The 14,334-nt window shown below is 45.7% G+C and overlaps 1 protein-coding gene across 1 annotated transcript in view; it reads left to right on the top strand.

The window, feature by feature from the left end:
* Positions 1-14,334, top strand: part of PDLIM4 (PDZ and LIM domain 4) — a 53,001-nt gene that overhangs the window by 18,767 nt on the left and 19,900 nt on the right. The window contains exon 3 of the mRNA XM_062002313.1: positions 6,669-6,753. Coding sequence (XP_061858297.1) covers positions 6,669-6,753 — 85 coding nt within the window. The remainder of the gene's footprint in view (positions 1-6,668; positions 6,754-14,334) is intronic.

The following is a 14,334-nucleotide window of genomic DNA, read 5'->3' on the forward strand; positions in this document are numbered from 1 at the left end:
ACATGAGCTTGATAAATTGCATCTGGATTCTCTGTGGTATGTTCCTGTGAACAAGTACTTGCACGTTAGAATCAATACTATTTTTCGCAATCAACCCATTCTTATTCTGGAAGACAGTCAGTGTCCAGGCAAGTGCACACAACAAGCCTAGAGATAACCACCTCAGCAGAACAGCTTGCCCAGTTCTTGCTTACACATTCCCATGTGTTTCCTTATCTCTTTTCAAGAAAGCCAGCCTTCCCAGCTCCTTTGAATGTTAATGTCTCTCTCATGATTATGCAGTAGCCCTGGTTATTAGGCAAGACTTGTTCCTTCAAAGCGGATCATGCCTCAGATAAAAGCAGCCATTAAATTGGGTTGGAGCTGTGCTTTGCTGAAACCACCACTTGAGAAAAGAGGATTGAGGGCCCAAAGGACCTTGGGTATTGGACAGGAGACCTTGTGGAATCACCAGTGTTGCTCCTGCTGACGCACATAGCTGGAAAGTCCTTGGCAGCACTGTCCAGACCTGCCTGTCTGTGCCAGTGGAGGAAGGTGAGCCTGAAAAGTTTTCCTGAAGCTTTATTCATCTGCTAGCTGGATGCACGAGGGCTTGTGCTGCATCCTTCCTGGAGGAGCTGGCCCCAAGCCCACATTGGGAAAGCCACCAGAAAGGGGATGTTGCAGCTCTTAAGTGTGGTGGAGTCTGTGATTCTCCCATGTTCCCTGAAACCCAGGGTCACTGTTGGCATCTGTGAGGCTGCCCCTGCTCTCAGACTGTACTAACATCTACTTCTTTTTTTAAAACCTCTACTCTGTTGTTTATGAAGGACTTAAAGTGCCCTTAGGGTGGCTTCCCCTCCTCCTTCACACCCCCATTCTCTCAGGCATTTCTTGGCTAGACTCCTATCCTCCCCCCTCCCTGAGGTTAAAGAGTGTTTTGTTTGCAGCTTCATCAGGTCCCGTTTTGCCCTGAGTTGTGCAGGGCTGTTTCTGGGCAGCAGTACTGTGGAAAGCAAAACAGCACAGTAGCTTTTCTGTTCAGAAATGCAGCGGAGGAAAATCTTCATCAGCTCATGAAAGGAGTTGATTTATGCAACTGATGCTCTTCTGGGTACATGGAACGTGTGAGGAATTACCTAGGAAATCCTGTAACAAGGGGTAGGCTTTCAGATCAGTTAATCGGTCATGATTAACTGTGAAGTGCAAGACCAGGAGTTCAAGTGGTCTTGGTAAGGCTGGAGCAGGGCTTGGCACCTGGGCTGTGATGGAGGCAGTCATAGTGCTGATAAAGATAGCAAGATAGCTCAGGATGCCCTGATCAGCCTCTTCCAGCATCATCTTCCCAGCTATTGAATCCCAAACCAAAGTAGCACGGAGTCTGCTTGGCCTGCCTTACTAGCATCTGCCAGGGAGGGTGAGAGCAGTTGTATGGCAGCTGTTTGGAAGATCCCAGGTGTTAAGCATCCCTGTGAGTTATTACTCACAGAAATGCAGTATATGGACATCTTGGTATTTAGCTGCAAAACATATACATTTGACTGTCAGCCAAGCATTTCAGGGTTTTAAGTAACATAAATGTGTGGATAAGGATGATCACATGGTAAAGCTTGTTGGGTTTGTTTTATTTTTCCTCACTGTGAAGTTGTCTCTAAGTGACACAAATGAAGAAATTCCTTACTGGGCAAGAAGCGTGCTCTCTGGCTCCACTGCCCCAGGAGGAATGTGTTCATATTCCCCTGATGTGCAGGGAGAAATTTATATGTGTTGAGACATTAAGAAAAAAAAAAAGATACTATTCTTCTCAGTCCAATCCAGTTGCAAGCCCTTCTTTTGGTGATAGCACTGAGGCAGCTTTTGCAGAGAGCTGGGTGGGTGCTGGAGGACTGACAGCATCTGCCTGGCCCCAGGCACAGCCAAGGACCCTGGAGTGGTTGTGTTGTATTTATTTCCCAACTGTGGTGTCAAAACATAAATCCTCAAAGGTTCAGATTTGGTTCTGCCTGTCTAAAATAAACCTTGGAAGCAGTTCTTTCCTGCTCTTATGTGCATGCTGCAGGAGTGACACTGCTGAGCCCTCACCCATGGAGGGAAGGTATTTCAAAGATGGGAACTCTTCCTTTTAAATAGCAGCTGTGGAATCCCCTGCCCAGCTCTGGGGACTGTTTTGCTCTGTGCAGCCCTGGAAGAGCAAGGATAAAGGGCTGAGAAGGAAGCAAGCCAGCATGCACAGGCTGGGAAAACCCAAATTCCTTTAGAGCTGGCAATGGCATGCAGCACTACACTCCGTGTGGATCAGACTTCTTGTCATTTGCTTGAGACTGATGGTGAGACCATGCGGACTGACACACTGTTACAGTTCTGCTGAGCCTGCAGAATTTGAGTATGAAGATTTCTTTTATTTATTTGTTCCTGCTCTCTGTTCAGAGATAGGGTTTCTCTGGAAGTTTCTAGGAGAGAAAGCCCAGTAATGAGTCTGCTTGACATTGACCCTCCAAAATACTTGGAACCTCATATAGTTGGTGTTCTTCCGAGCCCCCCCTCCTGCCTCGCCCGGCTCATAGAGGCTTTGTTGGGGTCTGTTTGCTGTGAGCAGCACAGGCAATGCCACTGGAAGATGGGAAGGATGACAATGTATGATGTTCTCAAGTTTCCAGTAAAAGTACAACTGAAAAAGTGAATCACAACTTCCCCTCCAGAGCTCCTTGAGGACTAATAGAGAGGAAAACCGGCGGCTTTCCAGAGACTGGATACACAGCAAAGGTTTCAGCTGAGGAGAATGAAAGGAGGAGAAATCCCACAGCTTCTCTTTTGTATTCCATGGATGACCCAGGTCTAGGGGAGCGCTCAGTAGAACTCTGCTCCTGTGCCTGTTCACCAGCCTGTGCTAAGGCTTGCCCACCTTGCACAGCAGGTGAAAGCCCTAAATTGGGCTGAAGGGGTGGATCCAACACCTTCCAGTTGTTGTGGTGAGATTCATAGTCCTGGGGAATTTGAAGCATCAGCTCTAGCTGCTTCTAGACTGAGTTTGACCCACAGAAGGCTACTGGCCACATCAGTGTTAAAACTCAGTTGTGACCATAGCGATGTCCAATCACAGGAGCTGAATAGCATTCATAAGGTGGACAGGAACCTGGAGTCTCCCCACCAGAAGGGACTACACAGGTTGAGCTGGAATATAGCAGTGTGATGATTCTGAAGGTTTGTGTAGCTGTTTCCTGCTCACACTAGCATGGCTGCACAACAGCAGCCAGCAGCAGCCCTGGTCTGATCTGGCACTTTCCCAAGTGCTAAATATTAGTTTATAAGGAGATAGAGAAATTAGAAATTCAATAAGACTCAGGAATTCTTGCAACCTGAAAGCAGCCCTACAAATGTAGAGAGCAGGACTTGCAGATCATTACCAGGTGAAAAAACACTTTGGTAAAATACGTGAGCATATGCAAGTAATCTTTTGAGCCTTTTAGAAAACAAATGATGGGATAAAAGGTGTCTGCAACTTCATTTTTGTAGTTATGTCTTGTTAATGGGTCCATTTCCCACAAAGCCCTGTGTTGAAGGCCTAGCACTAACCTAGGTCAAGTTATTTTTCTTAGGTTTGTCCTAGAAGCCGTTAAAATAGAGTAGAGCATTGTGAGTGCAGGGTAATGATTTCCACATAGCTGACTTTAATCCCCTACAACACATCTGAAAACACTTTTCCTGTCCTTGAGACGTAAATTAAATGACTTGGAACATTTGAGTGCGACGTCTGATCTCTCACCCATTACGTTAGAAAAGTGTGATTAGTTTTTGCTGTTGCCTAAACACAAAGCTCTGACTGTTAGTAGTGTGACCCTGCTGCCAGGGTGGCTTGGGGTAGCATGCTGACCTCGGTCCCTGCTGCTCTGAGGCTTGCTTGGCTTCCCTGTCTGAGGAAAGCTGCAAGGGACCTCCTCTGCTTCTAGTCCTGCCAGTGACTTGGGCATGGGCTGGGCTCAGAGCATCAGCCACGCCAGGGTAGGTGCCCGTGGCATCTTGTTCTCAAGCAGTCTCCTTTGTTATTTGTATTACCTCATTTTCTGCTATTCCTGTGGAAAAGAAAGTGTTTCCTTATGTAAGCATAAACACTCATTAAAGATACAACTTGCTTTTCTCTTTGATGAGGCTGGTGCTTGTTGCAGTCCACCGGTGCTTTGCAGGCAGCCTTTAAAAGTGCCAAATAGAACTTAAACTGTGCCATATCCGTTTAACTTCAGCGTAGTTCAAGTGGAAGCTGTGGCTGAGGAGAGTCTGGCTTTTCTCAAGCCACTGCTGGGATCTGTACAAGATTTTCTCACTTATACCAAGAACTTTTGGTCACTCTAAAGAACTGATTGTGAAGCCTTGGATTTAATCATTAAAAGCACTCACTACGAAGAGGCTTCTATGTGCAAACCTAAGTCTGACTATGTCTTTCATTAACTATGTAGTCACCTATAATTATTTTTGGAAAACACAAGTTTAACTGCTTTCTGGTACAGACGGTGTGGTCTTTGTTGGTCATGGGTATGGGAAACTCTTAACTAGAAAGTGCTGACAGTACTGGTGACCAAATGCCCTAGCTTCATGCAGAATGAATTTACCGCTATTCCTCATATCTTTGGCAATTGGAATCACTTTCTGAATCTTAGTTCTTGTTCCCTGACAAATTGAAGTGCTCAAGGATACTTTAAGCTGTATTTGGCATGTGGGCTTGAGAGCTGAGTGAAGAGAATGTGGTAACTGTCCCTTCTCAGCGGCAGCGTTGAGTACACATCGGTCTGATGCAGTGCAGGGGAAAGAGCATGGAAATAATAATGGTGATCTCTGCCAATGTAATTAGGCATTTTCATTGTTCTGAGCCTCTAGATGAAATCCTCAATGTGGAAGCAATATACACAGCACTGGATCATGACAAAAAAGCAAATTGGCATGGCTAGAAGCAGTGCTGTTGCTGGGGAGGATGATTTCCTTTCTCCCATCAAAAGCAGTTGGGAAGACTAACTTAAAGGGAATTGTCCCAGCCTAAAATAAAAAAAATGACAGCAAAGATAATTTATCGGAACAAGACATCTAGTTATGAGAGGGTATGTTATTCCCTGCCGAGAAAGCTCTGATGGTAGTACTGAGTAAGGGTTTGGAACAGAAAAAAACTTAGATTCTCAGGGGATCAATCCAAAGTGCATTAAAGCCAGTGGGAATCTTTACTTTTGTTAGACTTTGGATCAGACTCTCAATTTAGAAAGATTAGTTTGTGTGGTGGACTGGTTTAGATGCATAATACCAAAGGTAAAAAATCACCTCAAGAAGTCCTGGGTTAAAACCATGCTCCTTATTTTTCACTCAGACTCTGCAGATAATTAAACCAAAGCTAAATGTGGTTTGTGGCAAGGGCTAGAGTCCAATGAAGGATGTGTGGCCAAAGTGAGTGATCTGTGCCTATCAGAACAAGATCTATTTTCATTTCATATTCAGGTCGCGAGGATAAACAGACTAGTTTGCATTTTATCTTGTACTTTGTGCAGTTTCCATCTCTCAACTCAAACTCTTAGCATCCAGAAAAGCCTGTGTATGTGCCTGCTGGACCTTGCCTGGGCCCCTGCAGCTCCCTCATGCCCAGAGTGCTGGAGAGGACAGCCAGGCTGGAAATTGCATTCCAGCTGTGCCCCCAGATGCCTCTGTGGGGAAAAAATGATCAGGCACGTGGAAAATCCTTGGACAGTGTCAGTATCCTGCTCTGGCTTGGCAGATGCATTTGTGACTGGAAATTGTACTTTCAGGGCTTTTTCTATCTAGCACCTGTTGAAAGGGTCAAGATGATTAATACAGGGGCATGTAAGCTTCTCCCTGACAGAATTTGTGTAATTCTTGCTGTGGCCTAGTATATAGACCCACCAGAGGATACATATATACACACATTTATTCATCAAGAAGAGTCTGACCAGCAGGTCAAGGGAAGTTTTTCTCCCCCTCTACTCTGCCCTGGTGAGGCCTCATCTGGAGTCCTGTGTCCAGTTCTGGGCTCCCCAGCTCAAGAGGGGTAGAGAACTTCTGGAGAGAGTCCAGTGCAGGGTCACCAAGATGATCAGGGGACTGGAACATCTTTCATATGAGGAAAGGCTGTGTGAACTGGGGCTGTTTAGTCTGGAGAAGAGGAGATTGAGGGATGATCTTATTAACATTTATAAATATCTAAATGGTGGGTGTCAGGAGGTTGGGGCAAAACCCTTCCAACCCTTCCCATTCTATGATTGATTGATTTATTTCACACACACATAATCAGAATACATTTCAGAATTCAGGGCAGAATAAAGAGACAAAGCCAAGACTAAGCAAACCAAGACCACCACAAGCCTGTCTACTGATTTCTTAAACTGAATTAAGTTTGTACCTTGACCTCTATGCTGAGTTGGAGCTTCTAGTTCAAGAATGGTTTTGAGCTTTGTGGCTTTAATAGCACAGAACTGGCATCTTCCCTATTTACCATAGTACTTTTTCTGAGGATAATTTTATACAAATAGCCTGTCTCTGACAGGCCTACATACTGTACGTACGTTTGGGTTTTTGTTGATGGTGTTTTTTAAGAAGTCTCATTTTTGTGGAGTTTGGGGTTTTTTTTAAATTTTTGTTGTGTTTTTTGTTTTTTCTTAAAGCAGTTTAAGTTGAATTTGCTTAATTTCCTGTTGCAGAACTGAAGGGAAGACCTGGTCAGCCCCCGTTCTGGAAGATGGCAAGGCTCAGGCATATCGGATCAACGTAGAGCCAGAACCACAGGTACGGCAGCAGCAGCCCTGCACACAGGCTGTTCTTACAGCTGGCTTTTCTGGGGAGAGGAGATCCATGCTGAGAATCTGTGAAACCCTCTGCTCTGCTTGCAGCCCAAGAGGTTAAGGAGTTTCTATATGTGGTCTTAAAACATCACATTTGTTACTTTTTTCTGTGTAAGTCTTGCTGTGCTTTCCTTGGGCTGGTAGTGAACTAGATCCCTGAACTGGTCTGGCTTAAACCCAGCTCCATAATCTGCCCAAGTTAGGGCCAAATCCCCACCAGACCTGCCTCGAGGCCAGTGCCCAAGCTCACAGTCAGCATTATTTTGGATGGAGCTGTTGGGATGCCTGCCCTCCCTGGAGCACAGCATGCGTGAATCTGTTTGCACCTGCCTCAGCCAACCTGCCTCCGTCTCAGCAGCTTCCAAAATCCACCCCACCCTCCTAATCCTGTGGCAGGGATTCACTTCATGTGGTAGCTGGGGTTTTTTTTTCTTTCTTTCCCTTTTGTAATGGTCACTTCTCTCTGTCTCACTCTTTTCTCTTCCTTCCCTCTGTTTTGTAGCTTATCTCTTCTCTCCATTGCCAGCACTTTTCGCCAGCACTCTGCCTGTAACCTGATGGGTCTTTCCACCTGGCCTCTGAGAGCCAGGGTGGGTGCAGCACTGTATCAGCCTGCTGCAGGAGGTAGATGTTGCTGAACAAGTCTCCATCTTTTGTGCCCGTCTCTTGACTAATAGCTTGTTAGGAAGATCCAACATGATGACTTTACTCCTTTGGCTCCTCAAAGGGAAGAGGAATGGTGTCTTGCTCCTTTCTTTCTACCTCCCAGTTACCTGACTGTTGTTTTTTTGGATGTGCTAGTCCATGACTGTACAGGTATCTAAGGAGTTAAGAGGTCAGGAGGAAAGGATGGAGCAGGGGGGAGCTCCTGTTGTCTTGCTGCTCCTCGGGTGGGTGCTGAGGTCATATACATGCTGTGAGTTTCGCCAGGGCACAGGAGGCAATGGGTGGCATAACTGAGGCCTGCTGAGACTTCTAACTGTGGCAGGTTGACCAAGCCCTCCCAGAGCAGTAGCAGAGGCACCAGAGCTGCCTGCAAGCTTCAGAAGACAAAAGTAATTCAGTTCAGATTGGCAAAGAAAGCCCCAAGATTGCCACAGCAACATGGAAACACTTTTGTGCTGATCCTGAGTGTTCAAACATTACTGATATAGTTTCCTTCTCTGCAAAGGTGGATTGTGTGATGGGCTGTTTTGTGAGAAGTTTTTCTCCAGGACTCACAAAGTGCCTACATGCAGACGCTGTTGGCTTGCCTTTGCCACTCATTCCTAGAGCTGTCTCTTTGAGTGTCCTGACAAGGATCCTGGGATCTCCCCACAGCCTGCCTTTGGCTCAACCTGCAAGGAATACAATACCTGCCAGGGTGGAAGAGGGTGGGATAATGCCAGGAGGAGTGGTGTTGGCCTTGTTTCCTTTCAGTGAGGAGTGGGGAAAGAGTGCTAGCACCAAAGACTCCAACAAATGACCAAATCAGAGATGAGATTCTCCCCAAACCCCACAAAGAGGAGACCTGTGGAGTCATGCCAGTGAATCTTTTGGCCTTTGCAGCTGCACAGAATTTGCAAAAAGTTTACATTCTTGTCTGGGGACTGAGGGCAGAGGGGCTTTCAGCTGCTGGCATTGCAGAATGGCAGCACCGGCAAACCTACCCCTGTATTGCACTGGAGCGACTTGTGGGGCTGCTCGTCTTTCCTGAACTAACTGACATAGCAGGGGGATCCCCGTGCTTGGGCTTTGGGTTCAGGCCATGTTTGCTTCGTTAATCAATTACAGCAATCTTTTCTGACAGATATTTTTTCTTAATAGACTTTGATATGCGCAAACCCCTACAAAATATTAAATGAGGAACAAATGTGCAGCAGTCCTGCTGCCAGATACAACATTTCTGAGGTTTAATGTAGATTGGATTTGAATCTGACTATTAATATATGTTACATATGGATCTTTTTAAAAATTAGACAGTTACACAGAATATAATGAGGAGGTAAGGAAGGATTTTCCTGAATCCAGACCTACACTGAAAATGTTTAAATCCGTGGAGTTCTCTGGCTAAAGCAGATGTGTTTGCGGCAAGGAACCATGAGATGCGTGTGAGCAGGTAAAGATAGCAGCAGTAGGGCCCAGTGACAGGACAAGGGGTAACAGGCACAAGCTAGAACACAGAAAGTTCCAGTGGAACACAAGGGAGTGCTTTGCTGTGAGGATGAGGGAGCCTTGGCACAGGCTGCCCAGGGAGGGTGTGAAGTCTCCTTCTCCAGAGATTTTCAAACCGATGTGGACACGTTCCTGTGCACCCTGATCGAGATGATCTTGCATTAGCAGGACTAGGTGATCTCTAGAGGTCTCTTCCAACCACCACCATTCTGTAACAGCAGACTTCTGCTTGTTCTCTTCTTTTCAATGGCTGTAACCCCACATCTCGCTTAATGACTTTTTGGGTTTCCCAGAGGAGACGAAGGATGTACCATGCACAAAACTGGAGTACTCTTGCTACAAGTACAGCTCAGATTTCAGGTCAACTTTTCTCCCTTCCCAAACTGACTATGCCTTGAACATGTTTCACACTGATGGCTTGGGACACATGCCAATGACCATCCATAACCTCTGCATTATTGCAAATGGCCTCTGACTTGCATGGTGCTAAAAGTGATGGTCGGTGCCCAAGAGTGCAGCCCCTTGCAGCTGGCACCCTGTCCCCTGGGAGCGGAGATCTCATCGCGGCTGGAGTCCTCTACGGAGCTGATACTGAGTGACCCAGGGCTGTAGTCATTCAGCCCCTGTAGCAAAGGCACTTCTTAAACTGAAAGAAAGAAAAGACTCAATGTAAAGTAATAGCTTGGCTTAAAACATGCAACATTTAGGTGCACTTCCCCGCATCTGGAAAAAAGCAATCTGCTTTGAAACACAGGGAAAAAAAATCTGCTGGAATTCTGCCTTTGAATCGCAAAAATATCCTTGAAAGAGTTTTGAGAGTGTTACCCCAAGTGGCTTTTCCAGTAATGTGGAGCACATGTATTTTCTTCCTCCAGGTTTTACTCTATGAACTATTCTATCATCCTGGACAAAGTTATCTTGAAAGTTTTTTGACTTGTGACCACAGTAATTCTTGCTAGGGACCCCTGCCCCAAAACATGTGAGCAGAAATGAAATCACAAAATCCCTGCAATTTCAAAGAAAGCAGGTACCCTATAGTCCCGTTTCAGCTTATTTGGGTGCAATCTTCGTCTTGAAGACAATGAGGCCTGCGGTTATTTTTCATGCAAGGGAGCTTGGAAGGTATGGAGCAGCTGCTGAGCTCTCCTCTCTTTCTAAATCTGTTGTGGTTTGACAGTTGAGCTTTGTGGAAAACCCCTATTCGGAGACCAGGAATGTCCTCCTTATTAAAACTGCAGTTACTGCCATGACTGCGCAGAATAACTGCCCTCACAACTGAAGAAAGTGGAAGGGGAGAGAGCTGCTTGTTCACACTTAGTAGAAATGATGCTGAGCAGCCTGCTCGTAAGTCACAGGCGTGAAATAATACTTTTTTTAAAAGCAAACTCTGGTTATCAGTTAGTTACACTATACAAGTCAGTGGTGGTCTATAGAGGAGGACATAAATTCAGTGACATTCAACCTTGCATCCTAAATAAGATGGAGCTGCATGTCTGTTGGGCTGGGTCGTGGTGAGGGCAGGACCCAGGGGATGCTGCGGGGTAGCCGGTGCTTTCCAGCCACCAGCACTGCCCCAGGAAGATGCCCTTCCCATCATGCAGATGTGGCATCACAGCTGACACGGGGGGATCTTGGTCTCACTTTGTTCCTGTAAGCACCAGCCTGGCTCTCCCTCCCCACAGAGAGGGAGAGTGGGAGGGCCAATCCATCAGGTTCTGGAAATCCCACTGTCTTCAGCGTCTTGTAGCATGAGCTTGCTAGTCAAAATACCACCATGTGGTGCTAATAAAAGGAGAGGATGTTTGTTTTCTTGACTGTTCCTATACTGCCAGAATTGGCAGTTTTCTGGCCCAGGGGGGCTGGAAATGTGGGCTTCAGCCTGTGGGGCAGAGCCCTGTCAGCGCTAATTGACAGTAGATCAAGTGACTGAGCAGGAGAATAATTGCAGCACAAATTAAGTCGGCGGCGAGTAGCTGGAGCTGGGATAGGATGCGAGTCCTTCCAAACCTGCATGCTTGGCTAAAATAAGCTACGTGGGGTGAAAGACTGGGTTGAAAGGCTGGGTTTCCTCCGCCTGTCCGGAGAGGGAGAGGCACTTCCCGCAGATGTCCAGTCAGCCCCTTCCCTGTGGGAATGGCATCCCAGTGCCACCCAGTTGGCAGAGGGGCACCCATGTCATTCTCAGGGGAGAAATGAGGACAATAAGTCAGTGCTCCTGGGCTTGATCCTCACTTGCACTGTGAGAAGCAGTTTTCCCAAGCCCTACTGTCTGAGGAGTGAGCTCTGAGCAGTAGAGAAGAACTCATCTTTTTTTATCAAGGATGAACAACTCATTTGATTAATTGGCTCTGAGTATTGCTCTAAGTTCTCAGTGGGGTGGTGGTGTGCAGAAAATTTCCATATATGTCTTTGCAAAAGCATGTATTAGGCCATATTTATTTTTGTGAACTGGATGGTGAGGGCCTCCTCTCTGCAGAGGTGGAATTTCCTTTCCCAAGGTGACCGACCTTCCTTCCTGCGCTGGGCAGAGGGCGGCATGGGCCGTGGCTCATGGGGTATCGGCTGGTGCTCTGGGGCAGGAGGAGGGGGAAAAAGTCTGTCTTGCACTTCTGGGAAAACAAAGGATGAGATAATGCCCTGGCAGGAGCACAGGTTCCCATCGCATGGGAACTCCCAGCGTGTTGTGTGAGGATTGATTTAATAGCAGAAACACGCTGAGTCCCCATGGCCGCTGTAGGCAGCGTCAGCCTTGGACTGCTGGTACTCAGGCAGCATTTCACATTCTGATACCTGGGGTTTACACACCACCAAAATCTGCTGATGTCATTTACTGGGTGTAGAGGTTGCAGGTAGTTGGTGTGCACTTGTGGTTTTTTTTCCCTGTGATATAATATTGAATCACTTGAAAACAAAGGATTTTTTTCAGTATTGCTGTAACTTGTTGATCTTTTGTAGCTGTAACCTCTTATCTGAAATCTTCTATGTACCTCTTACATAAATCAGCATCTTTGTTAAGTAAGCTTTAATAATTCTGGTGTGTGAAAGAAGAAAGAACAATCTGGAGATAAGGAAAAAAAAAAGGGAATGAGAACATCAAAATGGTATTTTCTTCTGTCCAGGTAACTTGAATATTTTGCTCTCATCAAAAATGAATAGGAGCTCTACTAGTACAAACAATTTGGGTTGATTTAGGACAAAATAGAAAATGCTGTTGGATAAAAAGAGCTAACACAGACACACACTGTGTTATTTTACTTGATAACATCAGTTTCAGTGATTACTCTGTGAGCACAGGTAAGGAAACTGCCAGCTTGTGCACTCAGAAATACTGAGTGTTTGTTTGGAGGCGCACATCTAGTCCAGTGTTTATGCTCTTATCCATTGTGAAAAATAGCTTATCCTGTTTCATTCATTTAAGATGAATGAATTGCTTTTTGTAGTCACTTCTGTGACTTGCTGGGGTGACTGTGTGGTGGGAGCCCTCTCGGCCTGGCCAAGCTTATCTTTTTTGTTAATGACTAAAAGCAAAAGGTTGGGGTAATCTAAGATTGGGGGAAAAAAATATCCTATTGCATTTTCTTGTGTTTCTTACCCTGGCTTTTACAGAAGGAGATGTTTGGGTAAGCCATGCTGAAGAATTAGGCACCTTTTGTGTATAAGCAGGTAATATTTCTGTAGCCTGAAGCTTAGCTCGTTAGCAGTGATGTTTTCTTCTCTTGGTTAGCTGCTGGTAGCAGTTAGGGAAACACACAGTAACACCTGAAAATGCAACAATTCTCCTGACTTGAAGTAGATGAGAGAGACAGTAAGCTGAAGAGGATGAAATCAAGATGTTGCCTCTTAGCGTTAAGCTCACTTGGGTTTGTACTTTAAGCCAAATACCAGATGGTGAGGAAAGTGCTTTAATGATGGCATTAAACAGTGACTCAGTCAGGTAGCACTGAAATGGGAATGGCAGCATCTTCCCTAAGACGAGGGGGAGCAGGTAGGAGGCCAGGCTAAATACTTGTTGTGATTGTTTGGGATTTTTTTTCTCTCTGTAGCAGACATTATTTTCTCTCAATGGGAAGGTTGGTCCGACACACAGAGGCCTATGAATGGCAGAGGCCAAGAGCTGACAGGAGCAACAGCCTGATGCCTGCACTGAACAGTGCTCTCCTGTACCAGAGCTGTCTGCTCCTGGGCTGGGAAGACAACCCTGAGCACTGGCAAGCAGAGTGGAAATTCTTCCTAGGGTTTAGACCTCTGTTGAGGTTAGGCATAGCCAGATAGGCATCTGGCAGGAGGGCACTGCTGCTGGTACCAGAGGACATTTTAAGGCTCTTCTGCCTTTGTTATCCAGCATTATTTATTGCAATGCCTTGAGGACTAGCTGATGTTTATTATCTGTTAATGGTCATTAGGTTTTCCTGTATGGATGAAAGTTAAATAATACTTACAGGATACATAAAAAATTATCTTGTTCTAAAATTACTTACGAATCTTAGTTGTGTTCATATATGAAACTGTGACTGAGGTTGTCATTGGACTGTGAGAGCTGGAGAGACTCACACCTAGCCTGAGCCTTAACACAAGTTCACTGTATTAAGAAATTACTCCTATGTCCAAATGTATTTGCATTGCCTGTGCAGAAGGGCTTTGTCTGCAGAGCTTTGCCCAAAGGTGTTCTGAGAATGCAGCCAGTATATCCTGTGCCCTCCAGTTCAGCAGAGCATATGATCCCCTGCTATCTTGCTTTTTTTTATGAAAGTGTTAATCAAACCGAGACATTTGTACAAAGCCCTTCTCTGTCTGCTTGTCAAACACCCCCTTGCACCCTTGATATTAAAAACATGCCCTCTGCACTGGAGCAGGCGAGATAAATGGAAACACATTTTAATCATTCTTGCTGGTCTTGGGTAACATTTTTCCATTTGCTGTGGATTTTTAAGAGACCACTGGGGAGCCAGGTAGCTTAAGGGAAAAAGTCGTGGTATTGCAGCTGAAGTCTCTCTTGAGCTCTTTAATTCCCACACGGCTAGGGCTTCTCCCAGGAGGTGAAGCTGTTTCCTGAGCCCTTGGGAGCCAGCAGCCATCAGACCCTTGCTAGTGGCCATCACTGTGACTGCTCCTTAAGAAGGGTCTGTGCAGCTTAATTCTCTGTAATAGTGAGAGATTGTCCCAGAGCTGTGCTTATTCTCTAAAACGTAGTGCAGAGCATGTGCAAATATCAAGCTGGGATCCTAAACCAACTCTTCTTAAAACTACTTCATTTTACATCACAGAGCTGCTTCTCATGAGTGCTCATTCAGAAAGGGGTGGATATCTTCCTCCTGGAAGTTATGAAATTCACAACCATCATTTCCAAATGGTTTAGAAACTTCTCTTTCAG

The sequence above is a fragment of the Colius striatus genome, chromosome 9 (genome assembly GCF_028858725.1).
Source record: "Colius striatus isolate bColStr4 chromosome 9, bColStr4.1.hap1, whole genome shotgun sequence".
Taxonomy (NCBI): domain Eukaryota; kingdom Metazoa; phylum Chordata; class Aves; order Coliiformes; family Coliidae; genus Colius; species Colius striatus.